The sequence below is a fragment of the Drosophila novamexicana genome, unplaced genomic scaffold, assembly GCF_003285875.2.
Source record: "Drosophila novamexicana strain 15010-1031.04,08,12 unplaced genomic scaffold, DnovRS2.1 tig00000462-arrow-pilon, whole genome shotgun sequence".
NCBI classification, from domain to species: Eukaryota; Metazoa; Arthropoda; class Insecta; order Diptera; family Drosophilidae; genus Drosophila; species Drosophila novamexicana.
The window spans coordinates 2,724,099-2,744,107 of record NW_020824806.1 but is presented as its reverse complement, the minus strand read 5'-3'; the positions used below and the strand labels follow the sequence as shown (position 1 = coordinate 2,744,107).

Genomic DNA, 20,009 nt, shown 5'->3' with positions numbered 1-20,009 from the left:
TCAGCACAATAACAATTATTCGACATTCAATGTAAAATTTGAACCAAACAAATTACTTTTACAGCTGGCTGAGATCATTTCTTGAGCCGAGCGAGTCTCTATGGATGATCTGACCTCAGATACCATTGAGTATTTTCCACATAAATATCGTTGTCATGTTGCAATTCCATGTCTGAGGTATGTACATATATATATATATATATATATATATATATATATATATATATTTGAATGATTTTTGATTATAATACAATGGTTTTAATAAATTCAATATTTAAAAAAAAAATAAACTAATTTATGCATATTTTTTTTCTTAACATATTAATCAATTTGAAGGTTTCATGTTAACGTAATAAATGTAGCAATTTTTTTTTATATAATCAACTCGTTTTTTTTAAGGGCAAGAAAAGCCTTCAAGCCTTTACAAATTATTTAAAATTCTCAGCTTTTGATAACAAAACGATAAGCCACGGACTAATTAATTCAATTATTCATATCGGTATATGATGTCATATTATAGGTTTTAGAAAATTGATCAGTCCAATATGTATATAATTAGGTCCCTAAAAATTGTCAGCTTCATTTAATATACTTAATGTGTATATTTTATATTCTTGTAGGAGGAGACAGCTGCGAGCATATAAACATACAAGTGTCGGAGACTGTCGTAACGGACAAGTATAGTGTATTGCCATAGGAATAAACGTTCGAAAATCAAAGATCTGATATGAGCAACTCTTTGATTTGATCTTAGCCTGCTTGTTCCATGCTTATTATATAGGCGCCAAATCTTATGAATATCGTAAAGATATATCATCGAGGTTTAAAGAAAAAGCCGGTCGAAAATGTGATTTGATACTCATATTTTTGTAAATATTTCACAATATTCCGCATACTTGCAGACCCGAAAGCCACCAAAGGGTATTTTATATGCGTTCATAGCCGTTCTTTCTTCTTCGAAATTAATTCTTAACGTATCGGGCTACGCGCGATAGTATAAATTGCCTCCTGTAAAGGCTGCAATCCAAATTTGTTTCAACACCTCGTCGTACGGATTTTGTGCATAGTTGTAGGCTTCTTGGCAGGCTGGTTGCCTTTGCATATGCTCCAATATTCTGTGATAGACATCTGCCGCTGTCTGGAGCCGATTGCAGCGGCTTTCCTCGCATAAGTTTCGCTCGCTTGCGACAGCCTCACAGCTCTCCTGCGCCGTGGCAATGGTTTCTGTGTTTGGAATCATCTGAAGTGAGAGAGAGAGATCTGAGATCTGAGATCTCAAATTAGTATAATCCTTAATTTTTTGCTATAGGTTTTAACTTACTTTCCGGTATGCAGCAGCACAGATTTGATTCGATGACTAGATGTGTCCTGGCCGCGTTGCAGTTGTCGACTGCCGCTCGCAGGAAGCTAAACATGTTTCTGAGCCGCGCTTGGCTTGTGTCGCATGTCGGTTCCACCACCCTGGCCTTGGTGTGCCACTGAGTGGCCCATTGTGTTGTTTAGCCTGCCCTGCCATATGGCCTGCATGTCCTGCGCACATTGCGGAATTCCTACCCACAAGCTGCAGCTGGTCGGCTGACGCCCGGCGAGCTGCCTGTGCGAGACAGAGCCCGCGTGCATTGTTTGTCCCTATCGCGCGGCCCTCTACGCCGTGCCGTGCCGTGGCGGGTGTTTACTTCTTCAGCCGCCCCTATCCGCTCCACTATTCAATTCGAGCTGTCGAGCGCAGCCAAGCAAGCGCTCACTATGGCATTCTGTATGTCTCCATAAGGGTGGGTTTTACAGCATAAAAGGCTGAAATTGAAGTTTTAAACGATATCTGCATTGATTGCGCCGCACAATTCCTTCAGTTCTGTGCAGGCTGCATTTTCAGCCATTGTCTTAATGATTATATCATTAAAGTAAAATAAACAATTAGCCTTTGTGTGTGTTTGGTACCTCCAATTTATTTCACTTTCTCTGAGAGTTTCAAAATATTTATTTTCGTTTTTGTATCAACTTAAGTCACTTGTCCTCGTACATTTCATGTATTTGTTTAATTACTTTGTTCAACAAAATATAATAAATATAATTTGCACATATAAAATTATATTTTCCATATGAACATTAGCTTTGATATATATTTTTCTGCTCGAATCGTATATTTAATCTAAATACTTAATCGCAACATTTTAGAATACGTGCAAAACAAGCTGTTAACCCTTTTTGTTTATTTGTTATTTATCTTGAATTTGATGGGCATTACGTATTTAAGAACTTGTGCACATTAAATATTTTTGGAATTTAGAAACTTGCTCGACCTAACTTTTTAGGCTAGGTTCAGAATATATAGCTGCAATAAGTACAAGGGAATAACATGTTTAATTGTATTATTTCCGTGGACATATAGTTTTAATATTTTTTGTATCTTCTCGCGGTTTTAGTTATTGATCCTATAATATTTCATAAGCATTTCTCACACACATTAGTTAAGCAGGTCCAGCGCTGAGATGCTTGCACCTTACAAACATGGATTCGTCCATTTAATAGCTAGTCGCAAAAGTAGCTTTAACATTTTACCACTAAACATATTGGTATGTATATATCCTTATATACATGCGATGCAATTAAATATATTATTTCTTATATCTATATTCTATAATAATAAAGCAACACCTAACATAATTGTATAAGCAATGCTCCAATTGCATGGAAATGGAACCAAGGAATCTTTAATTCGAAAATCAGCTCATTTAACTACTTGGATTCAAGCTCGTCTTTGAGTGTGCGCAGTTCTGTAAGTCCTTCTGCCATAAAATGTTCAAGTGCCGGTGGTGCATGGGCTAAATGTTGTTTCACATTTCGGATATTCAAAAACGGGCTGATGCAGATCGATAGATGAGCGGAAGCGCGCTCAGGATTATGCAGTTCACAGCTGCTGGCCATCTGAGGTTTGGGGCTGAGCTCGGAGGCGGGCTGGTTGGCGGCAGGCCAAGTTTGATGGTAATCTGGCGGCTCACATTAGCCGGTATCACGTTACATTCGAACTTGTGGCCAGTCGCGTTGGCCAGCGGCACATTCAGGACGAACTGGTTGTCCAGACTGTAGATGTTGATGATCGACTGGTTGCCATTCACGACGAGTTGCTTGTCCCGGTACCAGAGTATCGCATGGTGTATAGCTAAAAGCATATGGAGCACGATATATGACAATTAATGCCCAGCTGGGACACACCCCAAGTGTCTTAAATTTACCATCATAGTTTTTAACCGGGCAATCGAGCTTCACATTAGTCGCATTGGGCTGCACATAGATGACTGCCGTCTTCTGATCGAAGTATGGCACCATTGGAGTTGCTGTGGACTTGGCCAAATTGCCGGGCGAGCGCGAGGCGTCATCATCATCGTAGACATTCTCATAATCGGGGCTTGTCTCGCCAGCGGCGTGTGCTGTGGAGTACATACATATGTATATTATAGGATAGAATGGATAGGTTAATATATATATATATTGACTGAGCTGGGCGAGGCAAGGTCAACAACAGTAGCCAGCACACCTGGATAACGTAATTAAGGCCCAATTATGCACTGAATACCCACTCTATGCTGACTGACCACACTCTACAGATTTTCGTGTCGTGCGATAATCGAGCTTATCCGAAAATCGGCTAGGCCGAAGCTTAGATTCTCTAGCCGAAACCGTGACCCACCCACGCCCATCTGGCGACGACAGCATAAAACCATTAGGAAAAGGGCGCAGCCCAGGTGGCAGGGTGTCAACGCCCATTTGGATGACTAGCACGGCACATGCTCATATTCCACGAGTCTTCACATGCCATGCCAGCTCCTCGAGGTCATTATAAGTTTATGGCATAGCAGCTTCAGCACACGGGAATTGTCAGTGAAGCGTTTTCGGGATTTGGACACGGACACGGACACCATATACTTGTATATTGATTTATGCCAAGGCTTCCCACACAAGTATTCACAATATGATGGTGGGGATATGTATTCGAATTGCTTGCGTCATTTGCACTTTTAGTCCAACGCTTAGGGTCCTGAAATTGGCAACCCACACATACAGACACTCAGCGTGCGGTAAGTTATTTGTCCTGTTTATTAACACACATCGAATATCGAGCGTTTATGTATCTAGGACTTGTGCTAGTCAAACTCAAATAGGTCACAGTTACAGCAGCTAACCATGTCTGTGGCTCAATTTATTCATATGATCTATTTATTGAACACTAGCCCACATCAAATACAAATATGACAAAGAATTCAAGAGGGCTACAAGCTCAACTATTGCTTTCTTATCCTTTTCAATAGAACAATTAAATGTGCTTTAAATAAAAGTAATTTTATTCAACTGGATTTATCCCAAATAGAACAAAAATATCTCTTAAGTCAATCAGATTTTTTTTAAATATTTTTTGGTTCGGGCTTATCTTAAGCCGGCTCAAAGATTGGTTAGTTGTAATTACTGGATTTCCGGGCCTTAACTACTTGGGCTCTGGGATTGAATAATAGTTTAGAAGAAGCAAGATGTGCGCATCCGGGACTGGTAGTCAAAGGTAACAATAAGGCGACTGTTTCCACTCTACGAGATACTCATTTAATATATTAATAAACATAAACACGAAAAGCTATTCATTCTTGCTGGATAACCCTGGGGTGAGCCATTCGAACGATGTACAGTCATTTTGTCGTGTTCATTCAACAGCCCCGGCTCCCAGTAGCTTAATTATTCAAAGTCACTTTAATCATGCTGATATTTTTAACAATGTGCTCATTGCCCCATTCCATGGTTGAGTCTGCGGTGGCACTAATTTGTCCATTGGTGTCCAACCACATAAATACCCTGCTCAGCGCTGTCAGCCACAAGTGGCTCCCGAATTTCATTTAAGTGTCATTGTTATGGTAGCCAAGACGCGTTTCCCATCAACGATGTGCACGAGCTCGTCTCGGTCTGTAAGGAAATTCTCTATTTCCAAGTACGCTTATACGTATATACGTGACCATGATGATAGATAAGCTTTATATGTCTCTATTCCCATAAATAATTGCGAATATGTAACTATTTGTGAATACAAAAACATTTGTTTATGTTTATTCATTAATATTGTGACAGTTCGACATTTGCAAGTCGAGAGACTCATTCAAAGATTTTCACTCTGCTACACTTAGAGAAAAGCTGTGAACTTTCGTATATCATTCATCATTAATACAAATTGTTAAGGCTTTGAGCGCGTACCAAGTATAATTCTTACTTAATTTGAGATGAATCAAAAGAAAAAAAAGTTATACTTAAAACAAGAATTTTTACTTGAATCAAGTTTTGATACTGATTATTGCGATCTTTAGACAAGCAAAGCTATATATTTGTTAAAAAATGGAAGATGATGCGAGAAATGGAAGATCTGTGGACGGATCATTTATAACATTTATCTGGATAATATGACCAAAAACTAAACTGTAGAATACCTTGATCTTAATTTTTATCAGTCATGTCTAGTTAAAAGATTTTCATGAGTAATTTTGATCCAGTATAGTTTAAATTTTGGTTCCTTAGTTAATATATTATAGCATATTTTTGGGTGTATATAATTATTCCAGTTATATGTAGTTGAGGAATTTCTCTTAGCATTTTCCAAGTTGCAAGCGAATCAGCTAATGGCTTTATTTTAGTGGCCAGAGAATATTTTAGTTTTTGTTGCAGATGCATGGTTAGCGGTTCGTTGCGAAAGTGCAATGCTCTTGGTGGAAGAGGGGGTTGGGTCGTTGGGTTAATCCATCGATTTTGTGCCTTGCATCCAGTTGGCTTGTGGCATAAAACGCAGGCACTTTGTTGAAGGGCTCTCCCTTTATCGTTGTTCTGTAATCTTGGGATTATACAAGCCGAAGGATTGTGTACCCAGCCAGATATTATATACTCCTCAAGAGTAGGCGCCATATGGAATCGCTGCCGCGGGCAACACAAAAGCTACTTTGAGATATGTGTGTGTGCAATATGTGTTGCGTATAGCTACTTGTGCCATAGTTTTCGCATGGAAATAAAACGGGCTAAGGCTATTTAAAAATGAAAAATAAATGGAAAATATGGCCGAGATTTGTGCACAACACATGTGCCAATTGGCAGATCTGTCAACATGACGTATGATTGATAAACTTAAAATGTTTCAGCCCAATATTTGTTTGGCAACTCGATTGACCAAGCAATATAAATGGGATTTGCTCAATAGATGTTTTCAATGTGAATAGTTTTGAATATGTGTGCATAAAACAGATGCCAGAGATTAACTTAAGCTGCAAATATATGTAAATATATAAATATATTCACATGAATGCCACAGCTATAAATAATTGTTTGTGCGTGAGTGAATGGACCTGCAATATGCTTGAATAATTCGAAAAATAAATGCCTAACTGATGGCCAGGAATCCATAAACAATAAACAGATACAAGTTGAATTTCTTGAATCGTTCGCAAATGCAACCAAGATGAATCAGAGCAATGGATTTGTACCTGGCATTTGCAGAGATCCGATGATAGCTGCCAGCAGCAAAAGATGCGTCATTCTGGACATTTCGAGTGTAATTAAGATAATTGCAGCTGCTTTAACTATGAATCCTTTTCACTTTTCTGTGCGAAACGTACTCTATATTGTTTTTGTTTTTTTATTTTTATTTATGTGCAAAAATGAGAAGCGCGAAACCCGTTCACTCGGAGCGACACTGAGACACTGAGAACTTTGCGTGGGTTGTTTTGGTTGTTTGGTCGGTTTGCCGTCGCGCGGAGAGCACACCACGAACCGTGTAGGACGACTGCTGGCGAATGCCAGCAGAACTCGCGATGCAGCATAAAAAATGTACACATATAAAAAAGGAAATAAACGAAAACTATGCGAACGCTGTTGACGATGACTCACAATGCGCTCCCAGACTTGCGGCCCAATTGCGAATTGGCGCAAGCTTCACAATGAGGATATTGGACATGTCTTTGAATCGCAGCTCTCTTTTTCTCTCCCCCCCCCCCCCCCCCTCTCCATCTCTCTCTTTCTCTGTGGAGCCACACTGAATGCTTCGTCGACTTCCATTTGCCATTTCCCCATTTTGTATTCATCGCATGCCCATGCGCAAAAGCGACCACTAAATGAAGTTACGGCTCCAGCAAACTTCACAAAATAACAACCAGTCCGTGGCCTAAATGTCGTAAAACTGTTGACTTATGGGGGGTGTATATATAAATGCATATATGTATGCACTCATAAACACTGCCCAGGTCAGTGCGACACACATGTTATGCTCTACACTGTACAGAAAAGGGATACAAGCAAATCATCCAAGAAGTAGGTAATCTTTAATTAAGAAGATCAAACTTCAGTCAAGTTCAATAATAATCTTCATTTCTAATCATCTAGTGAACTCTTACGAACAGATCGATGCAACAAACGCAATTTAAATACACTCCTTTAATTGGAAAGCGAATATAATGAAGAAAAATTCGTCGAATTTAAATAAAGTCGACATTTTTCATCTAATGTTTTTTACCCTGCAACAGAATTCATTATGAGTAACTTTTCACTGGTCCGAAGCTCTTATATAATAGTTTTTTTACGAAGTATTATATATATGTGTATATGCGTGTGTGTGTTAGTACTTATGTACTTATGTACATATGTATGCATGCATGTTTGTTTTCTAATACAAAACGCAGATCAAGCTTATTTGTCGTTGCGCTGCAAATTTAAATTTTTACCAAGTGCTCTACTCCTCGATTCTCGAGAACTCAAGTAGGCTCTGCTCTAAGTATGTGCTCGTGTACATATGTATGTGTGTATGCATGTATGTAGGTATCCGGACATGTATTCATACATGTGCGCATGAATGCATGCTTGCATATATACATATATTTAAAAACAGGCATACATATTCCATAATGCAAAGTTAAAACTTCACCCAAAATATCTTTGAATTGCATTTCTACCGAGGAAGCTTGAATTTGAATGTGAAACACGTCTTACATTTTTTTTCCTCATTTTTCCACACATGCGGGTGGAATTTCCCGAAACCACATAACCACAGTGAACATTGATCACTAATCAGTCAGTCAGTCAGGAAAAACATTTTTAAATATAGAGATCTAAACAAAGTTTTTCTTAATATTGAAACGCATCTACCCAGTATCTCTTTCAATTAGTGCATAGCTGGATAAATAGAGTGATATAATAAAAATACACGATTTCTTGTAACTACCATAAAAAGATGGCAAATTATTTTGTCAGTGTATGTTTACATATGTATTATGAGTGTTTACTTCTTTTTGCTTTGTAGAAGATTGAAATTCTTTAGCACATTTGCTGACACTTCCAATTCCAAACAATTATTTCTGTTGCCTTTGCTGGGGACTGTGGGTCCTGTTTCATCCATTACGGGCTGCTCTTTTGCACAAACACCAGCAAAACAACCCCCGGCACTCACCCACGTCCACACACACACACCCACGTCCACACACACACACAGACGAGATACTTGTCTGGTTTGACATACACGTATGCGCCGCGTTGCCAACTATGCTAAACACAGGCGGCATACCAATGCTTAGCTCTAGGTTCTAACGCTCTCTTAAATGCGCACGGGCTCTCTTAGCTGCTGCGTACTAATGGAGTCTGCGCGGCGACTGAGATGAGCGCCAGATACATCTATTAAGATCTCTGAAGTGCTTTATGCTGGCAGCGCGCAGCTTTTAACCGACCGACACACACATACACACGCACATTCAACAGTCACATAGATATATATGAATTGTCGCGGTTGTTTATTTGATTAATTTGTTTCCAAAGTTGTAAAGAAAATTCTCAGAAATTCGGTGAATGCCGCCGCCCAACAATGTGTGCGTTGTCTACGTGTAAATATAAATATTTGATTAATATCCTGAGCATTGCTTAGCTGCAGGCGCGAACATGTGCAGCGGTCGGGGTGTTGCTGGGGGAGCTACAAAATCTCAGACTGCTGACTGGCCCCAAATCTGAATTTGCGGATGTTTACAAAAAACTTGGCACCCAGGCAAGCAACCAGGCAGCCAGGCCCAGTCCCCAACAGAAGACAAAACACAAACAACAAGATGAATGTGAAATACACACAAATACATGCGCTCGTAATGCATAATGCATCCGCGAGATACTCTCTCACTCACACAATACGCACTTTGTTTTATGGTCGTAGATTAATTTTAATTGTTTGTTTGTCTCGCTTGCAACTCGAAACATATCAGCAAATGTTGCATTGCACATTACATGTGTCCACAAGCAGAGCACAAACATGACACTGTCTGACAGTCGTCGTCATATCTCGCCGCAGACTGCATCTGTGGGATGCGATCCCCCAACGCACAGAGCCACCGCTGCTGTGGTCTCTCCAAAGCAAGTAAATCACAGTGCCTGCTAGGGCAATCGACTGGCTTCCCATACAAAACGCTGGGAACGTTGCGATTTCATTAAGCAAATGCACACTGTAAAATGGAAAATGCCAACTTGAGATGTATCCCGGTTCTGCAGATGATTCCGCAGCGCTTCTGGGAACTTCCATGTAAGAGGAGCATGTAGAACAGCCAGAGCATATTAAAATGGCGAGCAGCAGCAGAAGGCAGTTCGCAACGAAATGTGCAGTGCCCAATAAATTAATGGAATTCAGCACAGGAATGCCTAAATAAGATAAACATGATATAATTACATTTTTTATGCCTTAGCGAGTTGCATGGCAAATTAATTGCTAACCGATTGCCTTTAATTTAACCCACATTTGCTGCAAGCCAGGATGCTGTCGCTTTCACATATGTTTTTATTGCCATTTTGCGCAAACCACAATTCGTATGTAAAACTGGACACATATATTACCCGGCTTGGCCTGGACAAAGGTTATTTTTTTAATTTGTTTCTCATTTATATGCGGCATGTGCAAAATTCGAATAATTTTCTTCTAGCTTAAGCTTTCCATTATTACTCGGCGGCATAGAATTCGCATTGGGTGAATCGCGTGCTTGCAAATTCCATCGAATGAATGAAAAGTTGTAAGCAATAATTTCCGCCCGATTCTTAGGCACTTCTCAAATGAATTTTTACAGAGATCTTTGAAAGTGAGTTTGAATCCGTTCGGATGGTTATCAGTTTCTACTGAAATTGTCCAAAACTTTGTCTTTTCTAAATACATATTTAGACACGAGATCAACTCAAGTGGTTAGACCTTGGTACAGAATTGCATTTACGCACGTTAGCAAACCAGAAGCTAATCTGCTTAGACCTCACAATTATGCATGTTGTTTCAAATTAATCATTTGAAAATAAATAAATTCGAATTACATTTAATAACAATTCAAATTCTAATTATCTCCCAGTTCGCGTATCAATAATTTATAGATTGTATAAAATATTAATCATACGCCCTGTTGTGAAATATTCTAGAAACTTAGAAATACGCGGATGTTTCTTATGTTTAGCAACTTTTTAAATACATTTCTTCAGTAATTGTAATTTATGCATCCATATCAAATTAGAATTCAGCAACGCTGTTTGATTGCTTCCTCAAGTATTTTGATCTCATATTTTTAATATATATGCAGCTTATTATTCAGCGAAATCCGCATGATTATGGTTGGCCTAAAGCCAAATTTCTAATAATTCATACATGTGCATTCCATATTTATATTATAATTGAAAGAACTTGCTCAAATTCTAGGCAAATAGCGCCTGAATCGCTCTCAAAATTCAAGTCAACGCATGTTTCTCTTAGACATAGGTGCGTCGCTCTCTTTAGGTAACTCTTTGGCCATGCCGCAGACTGTGCGCTCTCGCCCGCTCGCCCGCACGTCCGCTCGCCACCACCGAATCACCGCCGGCCCAGCTCCGAGGTCGACGTCATTTGTTACTGCACTCTTGTGCCGACCAGTTCGAGTGCGAGTGTGCGTTAAAGCCGAAACGAATACCCGAAACCGAAACCGAAACTAGCCGAGTGATTGGAAAAGTTATTTCATAAATTCGCGCCTACGAAGACAGTCCAACAGTCAAGCTTTATGCGGAGATCACGGTGCTTGAATTCGGAAACGTTATCGTCCAGTAATTAGTGGAACTTTTCCCTGGATTTCCTATACTTTGTTTATCTGTGTCAAAGTGTAGAGCGTGCGGAGTGCCGAGTGAAAGAGTTGGAAATCAAAATACATAACAAAATAATTACAAAGCCCACCAAAAGAAAAGTGCTGAATATGTAGGCTGAAAACTGGGACGCTGAACTCTTCGAAATCGACTTGAAATTAATTACTCGGCAATAATTTTGGTTGATTTTACTTTTTTGGAAAATCACAAGAATAATAAACACGCGATTGAACAAGCAGCCAAAGACGCTAACGAAGACGACGTGTGACACAGTTTAACATTTGGACGACGTCTTTGGAATAGTATATTATTCCCAAATACATTATCATATTACTTTCGAGTGTCGAACAGTTAAGAGCGCTCCAGAAATCAGACGAAAAATGGTGTCGAGCACAGCCCTAAATAAAGTTCTTATATCAGGAGTGCTGCTCATCACGGGATGTTGCCTGGGTAAGTTGGATTCCGGCGGTATGATCGTATGATCTATGTGCAACGGAAATCTGTTGCAATTGTATGGTTTATGTAAGTCGAGCACTTCGGCACAATCTAATCTGTGTGCTTATTGGGACCCTTTGAACTGACTTAATCGCATGCATCAGATTCACATGCATCGAAATGCGTTTTCGAGCATCTAAATAAAAATGATTGTGTGTCTGTGGAATGTGTTGGACAAGTTCTGACCTATATACTTATATACATATAAGTGTGTTCAATAGGTCTATTCGAAAGCCCATCGCATTGAGTTTGAGTATACGAACTATTTGAACAGCTCGAACTGAGTCACACTCATTCCAGAGGATTAAATAGTATCATGTATATCCTGATTCATAGTCACAGATTGTATAAAGAATGTCTGCATTAATTTTGGAGGTATGACAATCTTTCTACGTGACAAAATTCAAGCGAATACGTTGTATACTGAATGTCTTGGAAGTCAAAATGATTCACATTCGGGGTTACCCAAAATACTCATTAAATATATTGAAGCGTGTTAGAATGACATTTCATTGGAATAATGTGGAAGCTGTTGGCATTTGAAAAGCAGTAAACAAGTTCCGCACTCAAAGGTTGGCTAATCAATCTTTGAACTATTGCTCAATCATCGCAAACATTAAACGAATAGATAAGTGTGATTGCTACCTGTTTGTGAATATTCGCGTAGCATGTGTTGTGAATGCAGCGCGCTTTTCAAACAGTTAAATCTCATAATTTATTGGCGAAAGCTGTCACATTAATGCAGTTATTTATTACGATCAATATACCGAGTGCAGCTTGCACAAAACGAGCACTCCCTCGTTCAAGCAGGCTCTCATTCAATAGGAAGTGAATATGCCAATTTTGAATGAATGGTCGCCAGCTCGACGGGGAGTGCGATTCATTCGCGTATCGGTTACGCTGTTAATTATTCCATAGGTGCCTAATAGGCGACAACACAACAAAAACAACACCAACAATGCCTCAGGAAGTAGGCAACAAGGCGCTGTGCAACAGTAACCAGGTATACCACCAGGTAACTGGCAGGGTAGGAAGCGAGTGCGAATCTTGACACACCGCAGCTCCTTGGTTCGATTTCGGTTAGGCAAGCGTGTCGAAGGAGCGTGAGAATGTGTGTTTTTTGCAGCTCGTAACCTCCCTAACCTCCCTTAACCCCTACTAACCTTAGGCATTCTTCTCTCTCCTCTCTGCTTGCGTTACCCTTTGGCCATAAACAATGCGATTGCTATCGGTTTGATAGGATTGCAGAGCTTGGAAGAATCAACCATTATGTGTGTTTTACTTTCTCAAGGCAGCCAGACTACCAAATGGCCATCAATTTCTGCTCCTCACATTTGGGCATCAATATAATACTCAAATCTAGCCTGACATGGGTAAATAAGCTAAATGGATCATCAGCAGCACAAACCTTATCTGTGCGCTTGTTTGTCTACCTTTTCTTGTGCATCTTCGGAGCCTCCTTTTCGGGGCGGGCATTAAATTTCACGAACGCGAATCCAAGAAACCGGAGCGCACAACATCCTCGCGCTGTCTCCCAGTCACGATACGGAGGGGCTCAGTCTGTGTCTTTTGCATAATTCTCTGGTATTTGCATACATATGTATATTTATTTTGGAATCTCTGACTCATGCCAGAAACATAGATGTGGCTGTAGCTGTTGCTGTTGCTGGAATTCGTGAGTATATATAACCGGAGATACAAAATGCAGATACGACGAGTTTGCTGCTGTCGCGCTGCGCTTTATGTTTAGCCGCCCGATTCATTCGCATTTTCTCATTCTCAGTCCAGTTCTGTCTCTCTCTCTCTCTCTGTCTTATTCTCGTACTCGTTCGGCGGGTGCATGCATCAGATGGGGGCACAATGGTATGGGTAAGGGGCATGCCGCAGAGCAGCAAAGCGAGTTAAACCAACTCGTAACCAATTCTCGACAATTAAAGAATCAATTTACTTAACAGAGCTGGCGAATTGGCCGCTGCCGCTGCCCCCTCCTCGGCTCCTGCTAAAGCTACTGCGGTGCGGGTGCCGGCTTGAGATACTGGCAGGGTTCGGCTCGACTCTGTGTGTGTGTGTGTGTGTGTGTGCACTCAACTGGGGCAACAACAGTCAGAGGCGGGTATTATTATTTGAGCATGTGTGTTGGCATGGCGACTCCCATGTGCAGGCAATGAATGAGTACTCGAGTGCATATACAAAGTACTCGTATATACTCATACATACTCATACGTGCTTATATGTACTCGAATGTACATAAATTGTGCCACATTAAAACATAAAAATTAATCGCTTTGATCGGCATAATAATGAAGAGCTCTTCATGTTGACGATGATGATGATGATTCAGCTGCAGCAGAAGCCGCTGCTCAGCGAGAAAGACAAATTTATGCCGAATATGGCCTCATAAAGAGTTAAGCTCTATTGTATTCTGATAGAATTTCGAACTATTTCATTTAGCCGTATGTTTCGATTAATTGAATCAACAAACATTGGTGAATATTTTGTTGAGTTATGAAAATGTCATAGATTCAACATGCTGTTGTTTATTTAACTTACAAATAACGAAATCTGAAGTTTTCATTTTAAAAACCACTTAAGTTGTCCGATTCGAAATGGGATTTTTGCGATTTCGACTGCTTTTTCTTCTGAAAATTTTAGTTTTTGGGCTGAGTTGCAATACGATATCGGGCTCTATTGGTTGTTCTTTGGATTATGTATGACAGCACATGAAAGGGAATGGCCGAGGCCTAGCCATAAATAACAGCAGAGAGAATAGAACTGAAAAAAAGCAAAATAAAAGAATTGCTGTTGCCTTTTGCGCTAAATAGTTGGCGGTGCTGGAAAAGGAGTGCCGCATATTAATTATATGCCACAGCCACTTGAATGGAACACGAGCCCTGGGCCAAGCCCTGCCCTCCAGCCCCCCTCAAACCTAAGGGTACCCAAAACGCCATTCGCTGGTTCCCGGCTTGGAAATGAGAAGCATTTTAATATGCGCTGAACGTAGAAGTACTTGGACTTGGACTATGTTTCGACCATTGCGATGTCTATGCTATTGTTGACCTATTGGATTTGCTGGGGATACATGCATATATATACATACCTAAAAATATATATGTATATATATAGACACGAGTAGCTGCTGCTGCTGCTGTTGTGGTTTTTGGCTATGTGCCCGCATCCCACCACTTGCCCGACTCATAAGTGCCGACACGTGCACTTTGGGCAACGGGAAACTTTGTCCATGCCTCTTGGCTCCGGCTCTGCCACTGCCACCGGTTGGGCCTCCCCTCGTCGGTGTCTTCGTGTGTGTGCTAGAAATTTTAAGGCGCTGGCTGGCGCTGATCATAACTCTGGCGGGCAACTGTTGAGGCCAACTTCATAAGTGAAATCAATGTTCTGGGCACTTCTCTCCCTCTCTCTCTATGTTTGGTTTGTCGCTTTTGTACAAGTGTAAGTGCATATGCATGTACCGAGCCGTAAATTTGTAATTTATATTTCGAATCGAACTTTCATTTGCATTTCTTTGGGGTTTGGGCACTTGATCGCATTTGCGGCCCGCTTCAATTGATAATCGATTATGGGACAACACGCCCAAATCAATAAATTCGTTTGAGTACTCATTCGATTTGCATTTTCGATTCGAACAGCTTTCAATAATTGCCAGAAAATTCGTTAGTTCGACATCTGTCGATTTTTCTAATTTCGCTAAATGCAATCCCCTCAGTCAGGCGTAGGACACGCGTCCTTTCAACTCCAATTGTATGCGAATATTTTGTGTGTGCATCTGTGTGGGTTATTTGTCAATGGGTGTCTGTCCGTCCGACCGTCCGTCCATCCGTCAGTATCTGGAGTCTGCGTCTGCGTTCGTTGCACATCTGCCTGGGGCAGTGCGTAGGTAGACCTGGTTTATGGCTGTGTCGGTCTCTCCCTCGGGCCGTAACCTGATCGTTCTTTCACAGAACCAGAATGCCATTATCATTATCCGCTTCGCTTCATGTCTCTATCTGCCACCACGCCACACAAACAGCATAATTTTCGGCTCGTATAACGCACTCGTCAGTTGGCCAGACGGGCTAACCTGGACGGAGACTGGCAAAGAGACCGTCAGGGTCAGTCACGTAGGGGCAGAAAGGCAGGCAGGCAGGCAGGCAGGCAGGCAGGCAGTCAAACAGCCAGACACGAGTGTCAGTCAGACAGACGGACAGACAGGCAGCAGATCAAAGATCAGAGCTGCAAATGCGCTTTTAGGCCGTTGCCACAAATGAGGCACTCGCGGGCTTATCAGGTAGTAAAAATGCTGCACTTGGATGATTCCAGTGACTGGGCACAAATCCAGAAGCGGGCACTGGGCCTTGGCCCTGGCTAACCAGTGGTCAGCGGCAGCGTCATTCGCATCGTCATCTTCAGGCGCATTCGGGTCAGCTCTAGGGGTTATTAGCCGAAATTTTCAGAATCATTGTGCTTATGATAAATTGTTTTAAGCCCAATTCTGAGTACCAATTAAAACAGGAAAACGAGCTGGAAACAACAACAAAAACACAATCAGATACAATTGTTATCTTAAACATTGAAAACATGACAAAAAAATAAGAAGAAGCTGATTCTCATGAGAATACATGAGCCGAGGCCTAAATATGGAGCATTACAAGAGTTTTTTGGCCTAATGATAAAAAATATGCTACTCTGATTTTAAATTTTGCTGCATATGTACGTGAGATAAGGTGTTGTAGATGGAATATGCTTAAATTAATAAATAAAAGATTAAAATAATAAATAAAAGGCAGCTGAATTAAAGTAAAACTTTGAAGAGTTCAAATGAAGCTCGAGTCCTTGTTTGTCAGTTACAGAATCAATTCGAAAACCATTTCAAGAACTTTTTTAAAAATGTATAAATAATATATTATAATTCGAAATGAAACCCGAATATTTTCACAAATTATTTCACACTTTTTATCATATGAACAAAGTGTAAACAAACATTTTTGGACGCTGCTTTGTGCAATATTTTAAGTCCCTTTGGCTCTGTGTTCCCGGTTCATTGGCTTCTTTCTGGGAAGTAGAAGCGACCATTTCTTGTTATTGTTGTTTGTTTAATTTTATGGCTCAAGTTTACGACAAAGAGAAGTCGACGGGGTCAATGGGTAAGTGTATGTGCATTTCACGTTGTTTTATGTTTTTATTTGGTAGTTGAGGAAACGTATTCGCACAAAATACGTCCAACAGGAATGCATCTCGAGAAACTTAATTCATTGAAAGAGGGGCGGGAGCTGCTGTGGTTCCGCCTACGCTAAAGCAATCCAAGTTCAGTCACCCACATTCTGGCACATGTCTGCGTATCCGTATCCGCAATGCATTAGCTGCTGAAATCCAAGCCCACTGAATGTAAATACCCTGTAACGTGGGTAAAGTGGGTGTGTTATTTTAAGGGAAGCAGCTTTCTTTTCGTTTATATTCATTTCAAGATCTCTGCTGCTAACAAAACAAACTTCTTTAAAATAACCAATATACACATTTTAAACACTTTCAATGGGCATACGCGATAAACAATTGAATAAAATACTTCAACCCGTTACTCTTATTTAACTTTTAAAATCAATTGTGATCCTGCATTCGCAAATATCTTATGCAAATCTCACAGGGTATTCTTATAGTCGCGCATTCTGCTGAAAGCTGTTCCTAGCTGTTTGTTATTGTGCGAGTGTCCGATCTATATGCGAAGTAACAATTTCAACACGCAACGCTGAGCAGCCGCGGCGACAAGGAAAGCGACAAAAGTGACTATAAAAAAGTGTGTGCGGGTACGGGTGTGTGCGTGTGTGTGTGTGGCAAAGAATAATACAATAAAGACAATAATAACAACAACAGCAATAACAATAACACAGTCGGCAGCTCTAACACACACGCACACGCACACACACTTAAGCGAGACGCCAGAAATGGCAGAAGCGAAATACAAATGTAAATTTAAATTTTTTTTACAATCGCCCCCCGTCTCTTCACTCCCGACACTTTGTCTGCCCCTGGTAGCGAGGGTGTGATATGTCTGCGTGTGTGTACGAGTGTGTGTGTGTGTGTGAGTGCGTGTGTGCGTGTGTCAGCCCGTGCAATGCAGTTGCCAGAATAAAAATGGACATTGTTGTGAAATGTTTTTCGATTTTGTGTCCACTGTCGACACCACTAAAACAAAGTGACGCCGACAGCGACTGCGACGCCGGCTGCGACGCAGACGCCAGCAACGACATAGTGGCAGCTACTGCGCGTATAAGCCATGCCAACAATGTTGGCCGCATTCCCCGACCCCTGGACCGAGCGCACATGCACATGTGGGTGCGGCGATCGGCCGACCGACACGGGGTGGGGTTGGCGGTCTGTTTTCTCTTTCCATTCGCTTATTTTAATTTCTGTTTTTCGTATGCCCCGTGCACCCGAGTTTCATGTGACCCCATTTCCGTGAAATGTTTTTCCATTCGGCTTTGACAAAACACTCGTATATACACACACTCATATAATTCTAGATGTGTGTGTACAAGCGATGAAAAGGAAACGGTGAATATTTGAAACGGGGGAAAATGCGAATTGTCTTAATCTGAAATTGCAGCTGCTGCTCCTATCTGTATCTGTATCTGTATCTGTATCTGTATTTGTATCTGTATCTGTATCTGTACCTGTATCTGTATCTGTATCTGTATCTGTATCTGTATCTGTATCTGTATCTGTATCTGTATCTGTATCTGTATCTGTATCTGTATCTGTATCTGTATCTGTATCTGTATCTGTATCTGTATCTGTATCTGTATCTGTATCTGTATCTGTATCTGTATCTGTATCTGTATCTGTATCTGTATCTGTATCTGTATCTGTATCTGTATCTGTATCTGTATCTGTATCTGGATATGTATCTGGATATGTATCTGCATCTATAAATCTATCTGTATCGGATGTAGCAGTGGTGGAAATGGATATGAGCTGCGAACTGTTTAAACAAACATCAGCAGAGCACTTTGATGAGCAGCCCTAATGCATTGCCAAAACAAAATACGCCGGTTTGAATTTCAATTTAATTCAAACGTACAAGTGATTAGCCAGCAGGAAATGTGGGTCATAATGCCCCAACCCCTGCTATGGCAGCCACCGACACGCAGTGTCTAGTTTTCATAGCTGTTTTTATTACCCTATTGTTTTTACCAATGATCACATTTTGTTTTATGAAAATACCCTGCAGTTCGAATGCTCTCGTAAAACTTAAGATGATCAGATCGTAAAATGATTTGAAATTCAAGGTTGAGATCCACCCACTCATTTTGTTTGATTTTGCTTTGTGGTTTCGGTCTCCCGGTATTCAGGAACCTATAAAAACAGATCTTTTTGTAAAAATTTTTCATGACAATGTAATCAGCAGGCAATCCATTAAGTGAAATTATTTAACAAATTCCATAAATTCTTTATTGATTGCAGCGTGATCTTATTCATAAAATTTGACAGAAATTTTTTATTGTAGTAAGATATTTCAGGAAAATGTTCAATTTTCTTTATTATTATATCATAATTGATATGAAAACTATTGTAGTTTGAAAACGTTTGTTTCTTTCCTTGGTGCTTTTATTCAATATAATTCAATATTTCTTTTTGCAGTGCTCTCATACCCTTCAATCACGGAAGATGATGATGATGGAATGATGGCTGATGAGTATGACTACGGTCCCGATGATCAGAACGTTGCCAGTCAGCCGGTCAGCCAGCCAAAGCCGACAAATATTGCAAAGTCTGCCGTGCCGAAAGCCAACAGAACTGTGACCAAGACAGGAATACTGGGTGAAGATGTTTTACTAAAGTGCGATGAGAAGATAACAAAAGGTGTGTACATAAAACAAAATTGATTTATAGCTGATCTAATTCTGATGATCGTTTCAGATGATGTAATACTCTGGTACCAGAACTCCAAGCTTATCGCGAACGGTCAAAGTTTATTGCTTCCAAACTTCAGTCTAGATCCGAAGAGCTATGATCTGACAATACTGAAGGCGAGTGCCCAAAGTGCCGGTGACTACTACTGCCAAATTCTGCCCCAGAATGTGTTCATGCACACAAAGGTCATTTTGGGAGATCATTCGCTTGACGTCATCACGCCGGAGAGCTCCAAGTCCGCTCAGGATAGTTTGCATCGATTTGCGTTGATGTGGCTACTGACGCTGGCTCTGCTGGTTCTGCATCAGCACAAGCATTAGTTAAGTTTAATATTAAGCAGCGATTTATAAAACGTAGCCTGGATACACTGAAATTGCATCTCTGTCTCCCTTCTGTCTCCAAAAGCTAAATAAGAATTTTAAGTCTTGTTAATCGTGAATTTTTCTATTTTGTAAAGACAAACGATTTTATTTATTAAAAACCAAAGT

At 40.5% G+C, this 20,009-nt stretch overlaps 2 protein-coding genes across 2 annotated transcripts; one reads left to right on the top strand and one right to left on the bottom strand.

Moving 5' to 3' along the window:
- Positions 1-1,940: 1,940 nt before the first annotated feature.
- Positions 1,941-6,757, bottom strand: LOC115760736. Its single transcript, XM_030702211.1, has 3 exons — positions 6,504-6,757; positions 3,234-3,428; positions 1,941-3,160 (listed from the first exon to the last, which is right to left on the bottom strand). The coding sequence occupies exons 1-3, from the start codon at positions 6,562-6,564 to the stop codon at positions 2,850-2,852; spliced, it is 567 nt and encodes a 188-aa protein (XP_030558071.1). The 5' UTR covers positions 6,565-6,757; the 3' UTR covers positions 1,941-2,849.
- Positions 6,758-10,929: 4,172 nt separating this feature from the next.
- Positions 10,930-20,009, top strand: LOC115760645. The gene is made up of 3 exons (XM_030702107.1): positions 10,930-11,574; positions 19,249-19,470; positions 19,528-20,009. Exons 1-3 carry the CDS (start codon positions 11,505-11,507, stop codon positions 19,839-19,841), a joined length of 606 nt encoding a protein of 201 aa, XP_030557967.1. The 5' UTR covers positions 10,930-11,504; the 3' UTR covers positions 19,842-20,009.

What these genes read in the sequence shown, in the direction of transcription:
- LOC115760736 (XM_030702211.1), bottom strand. Translation starts at nt 6,564, where the DNA reads ATGTCCAGAATGACGCATCTTTTGCTGCTGGCAGCTATCATCGGATCT. An exon ending in CGGATCTCTGCAAATGCCAG is followed by an intron (nt 3,429 to 6,503) that starts GTACAAATCCAT and finishes TGTACTCCACAG; the next exon opens with CACACGCCGCTGGCGAGACA. An exon ending in CCCGGTTAAAAACTATGATG is followed by an intron (nt 3,161 to 3,233) that starts GTAAATTTAAGA and finishes ATATGCTTTTAG; the next exon opens with CTATACACCATGCGATACTC.
- LOC115760645 (XM_030702107.1), top strand. Translation starts at nt 11,505, where the DNA reads ATGGTGTCGAGCACAGCCCTAAATAAAGTTCTTATATCAGGAGTGCTG. An exon ending in CATCACGGGATGTTGCCTGG is followed by an intron (nt 11,575 to 19,248) that starts GTAAGTTGGATT and finishes TTCTTTTTGCAG; the next exon opens with TGCTCTCATACCCTTCAATC. An exon ending in CGATGAGAAGATAACAAAAG is followed by an intron (nt 19,471 to 19,527) that starts GTGTGTACATAA and finishes TGATCGTTTCAG; the next exon opens with ATGATGTAATACTCTGGTAC.